The following is a 19417-nucleotide window of genomic DNA, read 5'->3' as shown; positions in this document are numbered from 1 at the left end:
GTAACGATAACAGAAAGCATTAAACACACAGCGCCTGCACCCAGTGTAATGATAACAGAAAGCATTAAACACACAGCGCCTGCACCCAGTGTAATGATAACAGAAAGCATTAAACACACAGCGCCTGCACCCAGTGTAATGATAACAGAAAGCATTAAACACACAGCGCCTGCACCCAGTGTAATGATAACAGAAAGCATTAAACACACAGCGCCTGTACCCAGTGTAATGATAACAGAAAGTATTAAACACACAGCGCCTGTACCCAGGGTAACGATAACAGAAAGCATTAAACACACAGCGCCTGCACCCAGTGTAATGATAACAGAAAGCATTAAACACACAGCGCCTGCACCCAGGGTAACGATAACAGAAAGCATTAAACACACAGCGCCTGCACCCAGTGTAACGATAACAGAAAGCATTAAACACACAGCGCCTGCACCCAGTGTAACGATAACAGAAAGCATTAAACACACAGCGCCTGCACCCAGTGTAATGATAACAGAAAGTATTAAACACACAGCGCCTGCACCCAGTGTAACGATAACAGAAAGCATTAAACACACAGCGCCTGCACCCAGTGTAACGATAACAGAAAGCATTAAACACACAGCGCCTGCACCCAGTGTAACGATAACAGAAAGCATTAAACACACAGCGCCTGCACCCAGTGTAACGATAACAGAAAGCATTAAACACACAGCGCCTGCACCCAGTGTAACGATAACAGAAAGCATTAAACACACAGCGCCTGCACCCAGTGTAATGATAACAGAAAGCATTAAACACACAGCGCCTGCACCCAGTGTAACGATAACAGAAAGCATTAAACACACAGCGCCTGCACCCAGTGTAATGATAACAGAAAGCATTAAACACACAGCGCCTGCACCCAGTGTAACGATAACAGAAAGCATTAAACACACAGCGCCTGCACCCAGTGTAATGATAACAGAAAGCATTAAACACACAGCGCCTGCACCCAGTGTAATGATAACAGAAATCATGAAACACACAGCGCCTGCACCCAGTGTAACGATAACAGAAAGCATTAAACACACAGCGCCTGCACCCAGTGTAACGATAACAGAAAGCATTAAACACACAGCGCCTGCACCCAGTGTAACGATAACAGAAAGCATTAAACACACAGCGCCTGCACCCAGTGTAATGATAACAGAAAGCATTAAACACACAGCGCCTGCACCCAGTGTAATGATAACAGAAAGCATTAAACACACAGCGCCTGCACCCAGTGTAATGATAACAGAAAGCATTAAACACACAGCGCCTGCACCCAGTGTAATGATAACAGAAAGCATTAAACACACAGCGCCTGCACCTAGTGTAACGATAACAGAAAGCATTAAACACACAGCGCCTGCACCCAGTGTAATGATAACAGAAAGCATTAAACACACAGCGCCTGCACCCAGTGTAATGATAACAGAAAGCATTAAACACACAGCGCCGGCACCCAGTGTAATGATAACAGAAAGCATTAAACACACAGCGCCTGCACCCAGTGTAATGATAACAGAAAGCATTAAACACACAGCGCCTGCACCCAGTGTAATGATAACAGAAAGCATTAAACACACAGCGCCTGCACCCAGTGTAACGATAACAGAAAGCATTAAACACACAGCGCCTGCACCCAGTGTAACGATAACAGAAAGCATTAAACACACAGCGCCTGCACCCAGTGTAACGATAACAGAAAGCATTAAACACACAGCGCCTGCACCCAGTGTAATGATAACAGAAAGCATTAAACACACAGCGCCTGCACCCAGGGTAACGATAACAGAAAGCATTAAACACACAGCGCCTGCACCCAGTGTAACGATAACAGAAAGCATTAAACACACAGCGCCTGCACCCAGTGTAACGATAACAGAAAGCATTAAACACACAGCGCCTGCACCCAGTGTAACGATAACAGAAAGCATTAAACACACAGCGCCTGCACCCAGTGTAATGATAACAGAAAGCATTAAACACACAGCGCCTGCACCCAGTGTAACGATAACAGAAAGCATTAAACACACAGCGCCTGCACCCAGTGTAACGATAACAGAAAGCATTAAACACACAGCGCCTGCACCCAGGGTAACGATAACAGAAAGCATTAAACACACAGCGCCTGCACCCAGTGTAATGATAACAGAAATCATGAAACACACAGCGCCTGCACCCAGTGTAACGATAACAGAAAGCATTAAACACACAGCGCCTGCACCCAGTGTAACGATAACAGAAAGCATTAAACACACAGCGCCTGCACCCAGTGTAACGATAACAGAAAGCATTAAACACACAGCGCCTGCACCCAGTGTAATGATAACAGAAAGCATTAAACACACAGCGCCTGCACCCAGTGTAATGATAACAGAAAGCATTAAACACACAGCGCCTGCACCCAGTGTAATGATAACAGAAAGCATTAAACACACAGCGCCTGCACCTAGTGTAACGATAACAGAAAGCATTAAACACACAGCGCCTGCACCCAGTGTAATGATAACAGAAAGCATTAAACACACAGCGCCTGCACCCAGTGTAATGATAACAGAAAGCATTAAACACACAGCGCCGGCACCCAGTGTAATGATAACAGAAAGCATTAAACACACAGCGCCTGCACCCAGTGTAATGATAACAGAAAGCATTAAACACACAGCGCCTGCACCCAGTGTAATGATAACAGAAAGCATTAAACACACAGCGCCTGCACCCAGGGTAACGATAACAGAAAGCATTAAACACACAGCGCCTGCACCCAGTGTAATGATAACAGAAAGCATTAAACACACAGCGCCTGCACCCAGTGTAATGATAACAGAAAGCATTAAACACACAGCGCCTGCACCCAGTGTAACGATAACAGAAAGCATTAAACACACAGCGCCTGCACCCAGTGTAACGATAACAGAAAGCATTAAACACACAGCGCCTGCACCCAGTGTAACGATAACAGAAAGCATTAAACACACAGCGCCTGCACCCAGTGTAATGATAACAGAAAGCATTAAACACACAGCGCCTGCACCCAGTGTAACGATAACAGAAAGCATTAAACACACAGCGCCTGCACCCAGTGTAACGATAACAGAAAGCATTAAACACACAGCGCCTGCACCCAGTGTAATGATAACAGAAAGCATTAAACACACAGCGCCTGCACCCAGGGTAACGATAACAGAAAGCATTAAACACACAGCGCCTGCACCCAGTGTAATGATAACAGAAAGCATTAAACACACAGCGCCTGCACCCAGTGTAATGATAACAGAAAGCATTAAACACACAGCGCCTGTACCCAGAGTAACGATAACAGAAAGCATTAAACACACAGCGCCTGCACCCAGTGTAATGATAACAGAAAGCATTAAACACACAGCGCCTGCACCCAGGGTAACGATAACAGAAAGCATTAAACACACAGCGCCTGCACCCAGTGTAATGATAACAGAAAGCATTAAACACACAGCGCCTGCACCCAGTGTAATGATAACAGAAAGCATTAAACACACAGCGCCTGCACCCAGGGTAACGATAACAGAAAGCATTAAACACACAGCGCCTGCACCCAGTGTAATGATAACAGAAAGCATTAAACACACAGCGCCTGCACCCAGTGTAACGATAACAGAAAGCATTAAACACACAGCGCCTGCACCTTGCAGGTAGAGCTGCATTACAATAAATGTATATATAGAAGTAAGGTTGAATTGCCCATGTGATTTCCAGTGCAGTTTGGATTAAGACGTTACCTGTTCCAACAGCTGGGAAGGCGACGGACCTGGCCTGAAGTTTTTCACATTCCTGGAGTACTTGTAGCACGGACTGTTTAATGCGAGAGGGGTCTGTCTGTCCCACCATATGCAGGAGATGTTGACACGCAAGATTGCCGCTTGTTGTTATAATGTAGCCCTTGTGGGGCTGGGCCCCTGTGAGAATGAAGGGTTAAGCGTCAGATTGTGTGCGCTGTGTTATACGATACAGAAACAAATAAATATCCCCATCTCCTATGCACTGTGAGATCATATGACATGCTGTATACTATAGACCAGGGGGAGCCAACCTTCGGCAATCCATCCATACATCTTGCAGAACAAGGGGATAAGGCAGTCCACAACTTCTGGAGTGCCAAAGGTTGCTTACCCTGTTAAAGACTGTCACACGGCGCGCGGTACAGACGGTCACACGGCACAGGCGGTCACGCGGTACAGACGGTCACACGGCGCGCGGTACAGACGGTCACACGGCACAGACGGTCACACGGCACGCTCTACAGATGGTCACATTGTTGAGTTGTGCATTAACCGAACGAGAGTCATGTCAGGTCACAGCATGCGGTCACTTTAAACGCACTAAAGGCCCAGGTTTCACATAATTTTTTTTACCTAATTGTGTGCATTCCATTACTACGCTCTGGCCAGCCGCACACAGGATTGCCTTGGATACACCTGGAACACAAACAGAGTGTGAGCTACACAGATATACATCCGCCCCCAGCGTGAGCTACACAGATATACACCCGCCCCAGCGTGAGCTACACAGATATACACCCGCCCCAGCGTGAGCTACACAGATATACACCCGCCCCAGCGTGAGTTACACAGATATACACCCGCCCCAGCGTGAGCTACACAGATATACACCCGCCCCAGCGTGAGCTACACAGATATACACCCGCCCCAGCGTGAGCTACACAGATATACACCCGCCCCAGCGTGAGCTACACAGATATACACCCGCCCCAGCGTGAGCTACACAGATATACACCCGCCCCAGCGTGAGCTACACAGATATACACCCGCCCCAGAGTGAGCTACACAGATATACATCCGCCCCCAGCGTGAGCTACACAGATATACACCCGCCCCAGCGTGAGCTACACAGATATACATCCGCCCCCAGCGTGAGCTACACAGATATACACCCGCCCCAGTGTGAGCTACTCAGATATACATCCGCCCCCAGTGTGAGCTACACAGATATACACCCGCCCCAGTGTGAGCTACTCAGATATACATCCGCCCCCAGTGTGAGCTACACAGATATACACCCGCCCCAGTGTGAGCTACTCAGATATACACCCGCCCCGAGTGTGAGCTACACAGATATACACCCGCAACCGGTGTGAGCTACACAGATATACACCGGCCCCGAGTGTGACCTACACAGATATACACCCGCAACCGGTGTGAGCTACACAGATATACACCTGCCCCCAGTGTGAGCTACACAGATATACACCCGCCCCAGTGTGAGCTACTCAGATATACATCCGCCCCCAGCGTGAGCTACACAGATATACACCCGCCCCAGTGTGAGCTACTCAGATATACATCCGCCCCCAGTGTGACCTACACAGATATACACCCGCCCCAGTGTGACCTACACAGATATACACCCGCCCCGAGTGTGAGCAACACAGATATACACCCGCAACCGGTGTGAGCTACACAGATATACACCGGCCCCGAGTGTGACCTACACAGATATACACCCGCAACCGGTGTGAGCTACACAGATATACACCTGCCCCGAGTGTGAGCTACACAGATATACACCCGCCCCAGTGTGAGCTACTCAGATATACATCCGCCCCCAGCGTGAGCTACACAGATATACACCCGCCCCAGTGTGAGCTACTCAGATATACATCCGCCCCCAGTGTGACCTACACAGATATACACCCGCCCCAGTGTGACCTACACAGATATACACCCGCCCCGAGTGTGAGCAACACAGATATACACCCGCAACCGGTGTGAGCTACACAGATATACACCGGCCCCGAGTGTGACCTACACAGATATACACCCGCAACCGGTGTGAGCTACACAGATATACACCTGCCCCGAGTGTGAGCTACACAGATATACACCCGCCCCCAGTGTGAGCTACTCAGATATACATCCGCCCCAGCGTGAGCTACACAGATATACACCCGCCCCAGTGTGAGCTACTCAGATATACATCCGCCCCCAGTGTGACCTACACAGATATACATCCGCCCCCAGCGTGAGCTACACAGATATACACCGGCCCAAATGTGAGCTACACAGATATACACCCGCCCCAGTGTGAGCTACACAGATATGCACCCGCCCCCAGTATGACCTACACAGATATACAACCGCCCCCGGTGTGACCTACACAGATATACACCCGCCCCCGGTGTGACCTACACAGATATACACCCGCCCCTGGTGTGACCTACACAGATATACACCCGCCCCTGGTGTGACCTACACAGATATACACCCGCCCCTGGTGTGACCTACACAGATATACACACGCCCCTGGTGTGACCTACACAGATATACACCCGCCCCCAGTGTGACCTACACAGATATACACCCGACCCCAGTGTGACCTACACAGATATACACCCGCCCCCAGTGTGACCTACACAGATATACACCTGCCCCAATAGCAGGCATGCAATTGCTGGGGTAATAGGCGAGAGGCAGTTGCAGGAGTGAGGGGCAGTTGTTGATGTAATAGGTGAGAGGTAGTTGCTGGGGTGAGGGGCAGTTCTTAGGGTAATAGGCGAGAGGCAGTTGCTGGCGGTGAGGGGCAGTTATTGGGGTAATTGGCCAGAGGCAGTTGCTGGCGGTGAGGGGCAGTTATTAGGGTAATAGCAGACAGGCAGTTGCAGGGGTGTGTCAGGGTATTTATATCGGCAGACATTTTGTGCTATGATAGAAATACAAAGTGTATATTCTGAAGTCATTGTTGAACAGACCAGACTCCATTTTGTATCTTCAAGCTAACAAAAGAGACACAGAATTTCTATCCTTTCTCTAAAACTGACTGCTTTGCCCAAGCTGAATGGAATGTGTATATAAACAAACCAAGTGATAAGAGACTGTCTAGGTACTAATGGAATATAATAAATTCTAAAAACCCAGACCTGGGTGACAGAGGATTAAATAATTACATTTTACTTTCGATATTGTACAACGTCCCATTATAGTTTAAGGTGAAACTTAGTTCACAAACTATCAATTTTAGGAATTATAGCAGAAAATGGAGACGCATAGTCTGAAGAAAACTCAAGAAAACTGTGTGATCTGACAGAAGATTTGAGTTAGGGCAAACATAGAGATAACGTAAATGAGTCAAAAATAGCCACCAGGAAAAGTTAACTCTTTCCTGGATAGGTATGTGTAGTGGAACAAGGCTGCCATCTAGAGTCCAAATATTAAAATGATTACCTAGAAGGCAACCACACCCCACATTTGTGATTGGCTATCACTTAGAGGAATTTCCCCTTTAAAAAGTTAAGACCAGGGAAGATTCGGAAATTCAAAGATTGAAGAGAGAGACATTACAACACTCTCGGGAGATTCAGGGAGATTCAGAGAGATCCAGGCAGAATCGGACACTCAGAAAATCAAGACACTCCATGCAGAGAAAGAGACCCATGACACTTAGCTACCTGGGAACATCTGATGAGAAAATATCTACTTAACTGGTAAATATACAGGCATTTAATTAATTAATTTAAATTAATTAAAATTAATAACATGACATATGACTGGATAAATCGTGATTAGATTTCATATTTAGAAATCTTAATTATTAAAGAATATATATATGGTTATAGCATCTGTGGCGAAACCAGCTTCGCCACTGTGAACTGGAGAGGCCTGGCTGCTGGCCTCCTGCCCGCTGACTATGGCCCCTGGACGTGTTGCACTTTAGAAACTATATTTAGGCAGGTAATAATTTGTATTGCTGCTGCTGGCCCTTTAAAAGCATCTATGGACATATTGGGACTTTTGGGACTACTGTCCCTTTAAGACTGTGATACATATTCTAGTGTACTGCCTGTAATATTATATGTGTATTAAGTTTAACCTGGGATATGTATGCAGCATTCATCTGATTGTTCGGTAGAATCACTCCATTCATTGTATGGAGGAAACTACCGAACAACCAGACCACCCAGGACTAAGTGTGCCTCCAATTACCGTTTGCAACAATGTTGCAAACAGGTAATTGGCAATCCATGTAATGTATTATGTGTCCTCTGGGTGGCCGCCATTCGGGAAACAACCACGTGGCGGCGGCCATCTTTAACTGCCGAACAGCGGTGTTTTGCCGTCGAGTGTCTGGAACTGAAATCGGACACTCGACTAGGCAAACACCGCTGAGACCTCCAGACTTCCAGGATTTCGTGGGGAAACTACCGAACGGCCCGCCATTCGGTAGAAAGAAACATACGAACTAGGGGATTCATGCGAATCCCCCTTAGTCTCTATAACCCAAGTAATTCGTATGTTTCATTCACTTGTTTGTGACCGACCGCAGGGCCAAAATGCATGGAACTGTTTTCGGATACTTTACCCATGCGGTCGGTCAAATCTTTGGAACCTCATATCTCCCGAACCATTCATCCGAATGACCTGATTCTTGGATATGTTGTCCCCCTGAATAAGGGCTGTCAGGGGGGCTGTTTTGGAGGTGTAGCATGTGTATTTGGGGTACATCCAGGAATTGGGGAAAAGGGTGTACGGTATAATTATGTTAAGTGCTAATCTAAGGGGAGGAAATGTGTGGGAGGTACATCCATGTGATTGGTTAAATTCATCCTCCCCCTGGGAGTGTCCTGTATGTACTTGTTTGTAATAAAAGCCAGACTGGGTGTCCCAGTCCAGAGTTCTTGCTTAACCCTCAAAGCGATGTGTCGTCTCGGTCTTTGGGGGAATGGGATTGTATGCTGACTGCCAAGAGTGTAAGCCGATGTCTGCTTTTCTTGTTCAGCTGTTCCAGTGTTCGTGTGGTTCCAGTCGGGAGAATGGTGTTTGCAGTAGCTGCCTGTGCATCTGGAAAGGGGATTATCGCCTAAACTGGGTTTTATCCTCTTGTAAGTGAAACGGTCCGTTACAATTGGTGGCAAGCGGCGGGATCGTTCCTACAACCAGAGGGACAGCTACAGACAACACCATTTCTGGATTACAAATTGAGGGCAACGCTAGTATCCGTACAGCGACCCTAGCTACAAAGGAAATAAGAAAATGGAAGGAGACAGAGTCGCAGCTGCTGCAGCACCTCCGAGGGAGGAGGAGGAATCCGAGTTTATCAGGGAATATAGGAGAAGGATGGCTTTTTTCTCACGAGCCCGAGCGGAGCATATGGCATCCCGGATCTACGACGATGTACAGGCACACCTCATGCTGCTAATGACGCAGAGGACCCAACAAGCTTGGTCCTGTGAGGAACCACAACAGGCAGGTGGAGATGGGACCGAGGTCTCTCTACCGGCCCTACAGGGATGCTGGGCAGTCGGCCCAGATCCCCAGCGGCAGTGTGTAACCCAGGGAGCTGATGGTGTCGTCCATCCTCCCCAGCGGCAGAGTAAGTCCCAGGGAGCTAAAGGTGTCGTCCTTCCTCCCCAGCGGCAGATTGTATCTCAGGGAGCTGAAGGTGCCGTCCTTCCTCCCCAGCGGCAGTGTGTGTCCCAGGGAGATGAAGGTGTCGTCCTTCCTCCCCAGCGGCAGGCTGAGTTACAGGGGGCAGAGGTTGTTGTTCCTGCCCCCCAGCAGAAAAGTGATGTGCCAGGAAGGCAGTGTGAAGTAAAGGGAGAGGAGAGCAGCGTCCTCCCTCCCCAGCGGCAGTGTGTGTCTCCGGGAGCTGATGGTGTCGTCCATCCTCCCCAGCGGCAGGCTGAGTTACAGGGGGCAGAGGTTGTTGTTCCTGCCCGCCAGCAACAAAGTGATGTGCCAGGAAGGCAGTGTGAGGTGAAGGGAGAGGAGAGCAGCGTCCTCCCTCCCCAGCGGCAGTGTGTACCTCAGGGAGCAGAAGGTGCAATCCTTCCTCCCCAGCGACAGTGTGTACCCCAGGGAGCAGAAGGTGCCATCCTTTCTCCCCAGCGGCAGTTTGCCATCCAGAGAGAGGAACTTGTTACACCCTCTCTCCCACGGCAACCTAACCCACCAAGGGGAGATGTTAAGCCCCACAACTGTGCAGATGGGACCGTAGTCTCTGCACTTACAGCACAAGGGATAGGGACGGTCGGTCCTGTTCCCCAGCCTCAGTGTGATGGATCCAAAGGGGAGACAGTCGGTCTCCCCCTCCGGCAGTCGAGCGGTGCACCTAAAGGGGAGACAGCCAGTCTCCAGCAACCAGGCGCCCACCAGACTACTCCCGTGGTAGTGCTGGCAACAGGACAGAGTACCGCTGGTCTCTGCCCCCTCAGCAACCCACCAAGGCAACCTACCCGTCTCCCACCCAGCAGTGGTGAAACACCAGAACTTGGACAAAATCCTTTCTCACCCAGATGTAGTAACCGGTTAGTGCGGGTGGGCTGCTCTGTTATTTCTGTTTCGTGGGTGGGTTGCTGGACTAACCAGGGCACTGACCGGCAGAAAGTCAGGTACCCTGTTAGTCTAATTGGCAAAGGGGAGAAATGTGGCGAAACCAGCTTCGCCACTGTGAACTGGAGAGGCCTGGCTGCTGGCCTCCTGCCCGCTGACTATGGCCCCTGGACGTGTTGCACTTTAGAAACTATATTTAGGCAGGTAATAATTTGTATTGCTGCTGCTGGCCCTTTAAAAGCATCTATGGACATATTGGGACTTTTGGGACTACTGTCCCTTTAAGACTGTGATACATATTCTAGTGTACTGCCTGTAATATTATATGTGTATTAAGTTTAACCTGGGATATGTATGCAGCATTCATCTGATTGTTCGGTAGAATCACTCCATTCATTGTATGGAGGAAACTACCGAACAACCAGACCACCCAGGACTAAGTGTGCCTCCAATTACCGTTTGCAACAATGTTGCAAACAGGTAATTGGCAATCCATGTAATGTATTATGTGTCCTCTGGGTGGCCGCCATTCGGGAAACAACCACGTGGCGGCGGCCATCTTTAACTGCCGAACAGCGGTGTTTTGCCGTCGAGTGTCTGGAACTGAAATCGGACACTCGACTAGGCAAACACTGCTGAGACCTCCAGACTTCCAGGATTTCGTGGGGAAACTACCGAACGGCCCGCCATTCGGTAGAAAGAAACATACGAACTAGGGGATTCATGCGAATCCCCCTTAGTCTCTATAACCCAAGTAATTCGTATGTTTCATTCACTTGTTTGTGACCGACCGCAGGGCCAAAATGCATGGAACTGTTTTCGGATACTTTACCCATGCGGTCGGTCAAATCTTTGGAACCTCATATCTCCCGAACCATTCATCCGAATGACCTGATTCTTGGATATGTTGTCCCCCTGAATAAGGGCTGTCAGGGGGGCTGTTTTGGAGGTGTAGCATGTGTATTTGGGGTACATCCAGGAATTGGGGAAAAGGGTGTACGGTATAATTATGTTAAGTGTAATCTAAGGGGAGGAAATGTGTGGGAGGTACATCCATGTGATTGGTTAAATTCATCCTCCCCCTGGGAGTGTCCTGTATGTACTTGTTTGTAATAAAAGCCAGACTGGGTGTCCCAGTCCAGAGTTCTTGCTTAACCCTCAAAGCGATGTGTCGTCTCGGTCTTTGGGGGAATGGGATTGTATGCTGACTGCCAAGAGTGTAAGCCGATGTCTGCTTTTCTTGTTCAGCTGTTCCAGTGTTCGTGTGGTTCCAGTCGGGAGAATGGTGTTTGCAGTAGCTGCCTGTGCATCTGGAAAGGGGATTATCGCCTAAACTGGGTTTTATCCTCTTGTAAGTGAAACGGTCCGTTACAGCATCCCATCTGCAGCTGGGATTAATATAGCCATTAATGTATTTGTGTGATTAATATCACGTTAGCATATCATGACCATTTATCCAGCTGTATTGATTGGCTCTAAAATAAGATAAAATATCTGTTAGACAAATTAATTAAAATATCAGCTGATGTAACATAGTAAGATTTCTCATTGGATGCAAGGAAATGATTAAAGACTATGACTATTTAAATATTATTTTTATTTAAAATCACACAAGAGTAGATCTTAAATCCCTAGAAGAGGTCTAGCCAGCATTGCAAGGGTTACTTCTAAACTGCCAGCAGAAAGTGGCTTTATTGCCTTACGCTACACGCTGAAGAATTCTCTGTCTCCCAGTGAAACTTTCACATTCTCTCTGTGAAGCCTATCGTAAATCAATCCTGACACCTAATGCTTTAGATTCTAAACTACGTCTTAGTCATTAGGAAATGTTTGTTTTAAATTACCATATTGTATTGCATATTCAGGTTATACTCGAATTCCATTGAATATTATCATGCATGTTACTTATATTATTATCATTTGAATATAAAAATAAATAAATTATCTATTTTTATAACAATTTGTGATATTAATTATGTGATATAAATTTCATTTAACACGATAACGATTAGGGATCTGAGAATTGAAATAGTGGGCAATTTCTCATCTGTTTACTATTATTATCCCATAAATATCCCCACAGGTGAGGGCCAGTTGCAAGGGTAATATGCAAGAGGCAGTTGCAGGGGTAATAAGCAAGAGGCAGTTGCTGGGGTAAGGGGCAGTTATTGGGGTAATAAGCGAGAGGCAGTTGCTGGAGTGAGGGGCAGTTATTGGGGCAATAAGCGAGAGGCAGTTGCTGGGGTGAGAGGCAGTTATTGGGGTAATAATCGAGAGGCAGTTTTTGGAGTGAGGGGCAGTTATTGGGGTAATAAGGGAGAGGCAGTTTTTGGAGTGAGGGGCAGTTATTGGGTTAATAAGCGAGAGGCAGTTGCTGGGGTCAGAGGCAGTTATTGGGGTAATAAGCGAGAGGCAGTATTTGGAGTGAGGGGCAGTTACTGGAGTAATAAGCGAGAGGCAGTTGCTGGAGTGAGGGGCAGTTATTGGGGTAATAAGCGAGAGGCAGTTTTTGGAGTGAGGGGCAGTTACTGGGGTAATAAGCGAGAGGCAGTTTTTGGAGTGAGGGGCAGTTATTGGGTTAATAAGCGAGAGGCAGTTGCTGGGGTCAGAGGCAGTTATTGGGGTAATAAGCGAGAGGCAGTATTTGGAGTGAGAGGCAGTTATTGGGGTAATAAGCGAGAGGCAGTTGCTGGAGTGAGGGGCAGTTATTGGGGTAATATAGGAGTATGGAATTATTCCTGGCGTATAATGTGAAGATGTGAATGGACGCTGGATATTTCAGAAACCTGTTTGTAGGGTGAAGGTTTCATTAGACGAGCTGACAATGACATCTGTGTCTTCAGTGGTTATATCGCCCGTATTAACTTGGAAAGTCACAGCTCCGATCTTCATCTGATGGACCCCGAGATCTGGAGATGTCACAGTCCCATAGAAAGCTGTGCGATAAAGGAAAATCCATTTTACTAAAAAGATTTTTCATGTATTACCAGCTAGAGGACTGACAGCTGATAAAATGCCGGATTTATTGTAAATAAAGCATATTATATATATATCAGTTATTCAATATTTTGGCCTTAGCTGTCCATCCGCTCTGATTATTGGTTTACTTTCACTTTATAAAAAGCAGGAAATATAGAAAATTAAGTCTGAGGTTCCACCTGCGCTAGTTCCCAGCATCACCAGGTGTGTATTAAAGGAAGTCTTACACGAGACGTTTCTGGAGGTGGCTTTACTGCTTCGGGCGTCAGAGGAACTCACTCCACCGCGATTTGTCATTTCACTAGTGAAAGCCTATAAAGAAAGAACTAAAAATTATAACGTGCCACGTGAAGAGCTGCCACTAATGCGGTAACTCTGCTAATGGTTTATAAACTAAATTAAATGTAAAAGGGACCCTCAGCGCGAGCAATTTCAATCAGGCTGGGTCTTCGTACGTTACATAAAACTATCAGTTTTGTGAGAAAACAGAAATAAGTGAGAATTATAACAGCTGGAAAATGAATGACCGAACGCATATTGGCATGTCGACAGTATAGTATGGTATTATATATATTAAGACAAAATATCTGCACTATAAAGTAAGTAAAGCTATCCCGAGAATCTGCACCATACAATAAGTTATACAGAGTATCTGCACTATACAGTAAATAAAGCTATACAGAGAATCTGCACTATACAGTAAGTAAAGTTATACAGAGAATCTGCACCATACAATAAGTTATACAGCGAATCTGCACTATACAGTAAGTAAAGCTATACAGAGAATCTGCACTATACAGTAAGTAAAGCTATACAGAGAATCTGCACTATACAGTAAGTAAAGCTATACAGAGAATCTGCACTATACAGTAAGTAAAGCTATACAGAGAATCTGCACTATACAGTAAGTAAAGTTATACAGAGAATCTGCACTACACAGTAAGTAAAGTTATACAGAGAATTTGCACTACACAGTAAGTAAAGTTATACAGAGAATCTGCACTATACAGTAAGTACAGTTATACAGAGAATCTGCACTATACAGTAAGTAAAGCTATACAGAGAATGTGCACTATACAGTAAGTAAAGCTATACAGAGTATCTGCACTATACAGTAAGTAAAGTTATACAGAGAATCTGCACTATACAGTAAGTACAGTTATACAGAGAATCTGCACTATACAGTAAGTAAAGCTATACAGAGTATCTGCACTATACAGTAAGTTATACTGAGAATGTGCACTATACAGTAAGTAAAGCTATACAGAGAATGTGCACTATGCAGTAAGTAAAGTTATACAGAGAATCTGCACTATACAGTAAGTAAAGCTATACAGAGAATGTGCACTATACAGTAAGTAAAGCTATACAGAGAATCTGCACTATACAGTAAGTAAAGTTATACAGAGAATGTGCACTATACAGTAAGTACAGTTATACAGAGAATCTGCACTATACAGTAAGTAAAGCTATACAGAGAATCTGCACTATACAGTAAGTAAAGCTATACAGAGAATGTGCACTATACAGTAAGTAAAGCTATACAGAGAATGTGCACTATACAGTAAGTAAAGTTATACAGAGAATTTGCACTATACAGTAAGTAAAGTTATACAGAGAATTTGCACTATACAGTAAGTAAAGCTATACAGGGAATCTGCACTATACAGTAAGTAAAGTTATACAGAGAATCTGCACTATACAGTAAGTAAAGCTATACAGGGAATCTGCACTATACAGTAAGTAAAGCTATACAGAGAATGTGCACTATACAGTAAGTAAAGTTATACAGAGAATCTGCACTATGCAGTAAGTAAAGTTATACAGAGTATCTGCACTATACAGTAAGTAAAGTTATACAGAGAATCTGCACTATACAGTGAGTAAAGCTATACAGAGAATCTGCACTATACAGTAAGTAAAGCTATACAGAGAATGTGCACTATACAGTAAGTAAAGCTATACAAAGAATGTGCACTATACAGTAAGTAAAGCTATACAGAGAATGTGCACTATGCAGTAAGTAAAGTTATACAGAGAATCTGCACTGTGCAGTAAGTAAAGTTATACAGAGAATCTGCACTATACAGTAAGTAAAGTTATACAGAGAATCTGCACTATGCAGTAAGTAAAGTTATACAGAGAATGTGCACTATACAGTAAGTAAAGTTATACAGGGAATCTGCACTATACAGTAAGTAAAGTTATACAGAGTATTTGCACTATGCAGTAAGTAAAGTTATACAGGGAATCTGCACTATACAGTAAGTAAAGCTATACAGGGAATCTGCACTATACAGTAAGTAAAGTTATACAGAGTATTTGCACTATGCAGTAAGTAACGTTATACAGGGAATCTGCACTATACAGTAAGTAAAGCTATACAGAGAATGTGCACTATGCAGTAAGTAAAGTTATACAGAGAATCTGCACTATACAGTAAGTAAAGTTATACAGAGAATCTGCACTATACAGTAAGTAAAGCTATACAGAGAATCTGCACTATACAGTAAGTAAAGTTATACAGAGAATGTGCACTATACAGTAAGTAAAGTTATACAGAGAATCTGCACTATGCAGTAAGTAAAGTTATACAGAGAATCTGCACTATACAGTAAGTAAAGTTATACAGAGAATCTGCACTATACAGTAAGTAAAGTTATACAGAGAATCTGCACTATGCAGTAAGTAAAGTTATACAGAGAATGTGCACTATACAGTAAGTAAAGTTATACAGGGAATCTGCACTATACAGTAAGTAAAGTTATACAGAGTATTTGCACTATGCAGTAAGTAAAGTTATACAGGGAATCTGCACTATACAGTAAGTAAAGCTATACAGGGAATCTGCACTATACAGTAAGTAAAGTTATACAGAGTATTTGCACTATGCAGTAAGTAAAGTTATACAGGGAATCTGCACTATACAGTAAGTAAAGCTATACAGGGAATCTGCACTATACAGTAAGTAAAGTTATACAGAGTATCTGCACTATACAGTAAGTAAAGTTATACAGGGAATCTGCACTATACAGTAAGTAAAGCTATACAGGGAATCTGCACTATACAGTAAGTAAAGCTATACAGAGAATGTGCACTATACAGTAAGTTATACAGAGAATCTGCACTATACAGTAAGTAAAGCTATACAGGGAATCTGCACTATACAGTAAGTAAAGTTATACAGAGAATGTGCACTATACAGTAAGTAAAGTTATACAGAGAATCTGCACTATGCAGTAAGTAAAGTTATACAGAGAATCTGCACTATACAGTAAGTAAAGTTATACAGAGAATGTGCACTATACAGTAAGTAAAGCTATACAGAGAATCTGCACTATACAGTAAGTAAAGCTATACAGGGAATCTGCACTATACAGTAAGTAAAGCTATACAGAGAATGTGCACTATACAGTAAGTAAAGTTATACAGAGAATCTGCACTATGCAGTAAGTAAAGTTATACAGAGTATCTGCACTATACAGTAAGTAACGTTATACAGAGAATCTGCACTATACAGTGAGTAAAGCTATACAGAGAATCTGCACTATACAGTAAGTAAAGCTATACAGAGAATCTGCACTATACAGTAAGTAAAGTTATACAGAGAATGTGCACTAAAGCTATACAGAGAATGTGCACTATACAGTAAGTAAAGTTATACAGAGAATCTGCACTATGCAGTAAGTAAAGTTATACAGAGTATCTGCACTATACAGTAAGTAAAGCTATACAGAGAATCTGCACTATACAGTAAGTAAAGTTATACAGAGAATCTGCACTATACAGTAAGTAAAGTTATACAGAGAATCTGCACTATGCAGTAAGTAAAGTTATACAGAGAATGTGCACTATACAGTAAGTAAAGCTATACAGGGAATCTGCACTATACAGTAAGTAAAGCTATACAGAGAATCTGCACTATACAGTAAGTAAAGTTATACAGAGAATGTGCACTATACAGTAAGTAAAGCTATACAGGGAATCTGCACTATACAGTAAGTACAGTTATACAGAGAATCTGCACTATACAGTAAGTAAAGCTATACAGGGAATCTGCACTATACAGTAAGTAAAGCTATACAGAGAATGTGCACTATACAGTAAGTAAAGTTATACAGAGAATCTGCACTATGCAGTAAGTAAAGTTATACAGAGTATCTGCACTATACAGTAAGTAAAGTTATACAGAGAATCTGCACTATACAGTGAGTAAAGCTATACAGAGAATCTGCACTATACAGTAAGTAAAGCTATACAGAGAATCTGCACTATACAGTAAGTAAAGCTATACAGAGAATGTGCACTAAAGCTATACAGAGAATGTGCACTATACAGTAAGTAAAGTTATACAGAGAATCTGCACTATGCAGTAAGTAAAGTTATACAGAGTATCTGCACTATACAGTAAGTAAAGCTATACAGAGAATCTGCACTATACAGTAAGTAAAGTTATACAGAGAATCTGCACTATACAGTAAGTAAAGTTATACAGAGAATCTGCACTATGCAGTAAGTAAAGTTATACAGAGAATGTGCACTATACAGTAAGTAAAGCTATACAGGGAATCTGCACTATACAGTAAGTAAAGTTATACAGAGAATCTGCACTATACAGTAAGTAAAGTTATACAGAGAATGTGCACTATACAGTAAGTAAAGCTATACAGGGAATCTGCACTATACAGTAAGTAAAGTTATACAGAGAATCTGCACTATACAGTAAGTAAAGCTATACAGGGAATCTGCACTATACAGTAAGTAAAGCTATACAGAGAATCTGCACTATACAGTAAGTAAAGCTATACAGGGAATCTGCACTATACAGTAAGTAAAGCTATACAGAGAATCTGCACTATACAGTAAGTAAAGCTATACAGAGAATCTGCACTATACAGTAAGTAAAGCTATACAGAGAATCTGCACTATACAGTAAAGCTATACAGAGAATGTGCACTATACAGTAAGTAAAGTTATACAGAGAATCTGCACTATGCAGTAAGTAAAGTTATACAGAGAATCTGCACTACGCAGTAAGTAAAGTTATACAGAGAATGTGCACTATACAGTAAGTAAAGTTATACAGAGAATCTGCACTATGCAGTAAGTAAAGTTATACAGAGAATCTGCACTACGCAGTAAGTAAAGTTATACAGAGAATCTGCACTATACAGTAAGTAAAGTTATACAGAGAATCTGCACTATACAGTAAGTAAAGTTATACAGAGAATCTGCACTATACAGTAAGTAAAGTTATACAGAGAATCTGCACTATACAGTAAGTAAAGTTATACAGAGAATCTGCACTATACAGTAAGTAAAGCTATACAGGGAATCTGCACTATACAGTAAGTAAAGCTATACAGGGAATCTGCACTATACAGTAAGTAAAGCTATACAGAGAATTTGCACTATACAGTAAGTAAAGCTATACAGGGAATCTGCACTATACAGTAAGTAAAGCTATACAGGGAATCTGCACTATACAGTAAGTAAAGCTATACAGGGAATCTGCACTATACAGTAAGTAAAGCTATACAGAGAATGTGCACTATACAGTAAGTAAAGCTATACAGAGTATCTGCACTATACAGTAAGTAAAGCTATACAGGGAATCTGCACTATACAGTAAGTAAAGCTATACAGGGAATCTGCACTATACAGTAAGTAAAGCTATACAGAGAATCTGCACTATACAGTAAGTAAAGCTATACAGAGTATCTGCACTATACAGTAAGTAAAGCTATACAGGGAATCTGCACTATACAGTAAGTAAAGCTATACAGGGAATCTGCACTATACAGTAAGTAAAGCTATACAGGGAATCTGCACTATACAGTAAGTAAAGCTATACAGAGAATGTGCACTATACAGTAAGTAAAGCTATACAGAGAATGTGCACTATACAGTAAGTAAAGCTATACAGAGTATCTGCACTATACAGTAAGTAAAGCTATACAGGGAATCTGCACTATACAGTAAGTAAAGCTATACAGAGAATCTGCACTATACAGTAAGTAAAGCTATACAGGGAATCTGCACTATACAGTAAGTAAAGCTCTACAGGGAATCTGCACTATACAGTAAGTAAAGCT

The 19417-nt window shown here is 43.5% G+C and overlaps 1 protein-coding gene across 1 annotated transcript in view; it reads right to left on the bottom strand.

Moving 5' to 3' along the window:
• The window catches only part of LOC134571092 (protein mono-ADP-ribosyltransferase PARP14-like), an 87119-nt gene that overhangs the window by 19391 nt on the left and 48311 nt on the right, over window positions 1-19417 (bottom strand). The window contains exons 9-12 of the mRNA XM_063429157.1: window positions 13550-13634; window positions 13130-13279; window positions 4413-4475; window positions 3780-3956 (exon numbers count right to left, since the gene is read on the bottom strand). Of these exons, the coding sequence (XP_063285227.1) occupies window positions 3780-3956; window positions 4413-4475; window positions 13130-13279; window positions 13550-13634 (475 nt within the window). The remainder of the gene's footprint in view (window positions 1-3779; window positions 3957-4412; window positions 4476-13129; window positions 13280-13549; window positions 13635-19417) is intronic.

Source organism: Pelobates fuscus, chromosome 8 (genome assembly GCF_036172605.1).
Source record: "Pelobates fuscus isolate aPelFus1 chromosome 8, aPelFus1.pri, whole genome shotgun sequence".
In the NCBI taxonomy this organism is placed as follows: domain Eukaryota; kingdom Metazoa; phylum Chordata; class Amphibia; order Anura; family Pelobatidae; genus Pelobates; species Pelobates fuscus.
The sequence above is the reverse complement of the archived record's forward strand: the minus strand, read 5'-3'. Positions and strand labels throughout refer to the sequence as shown.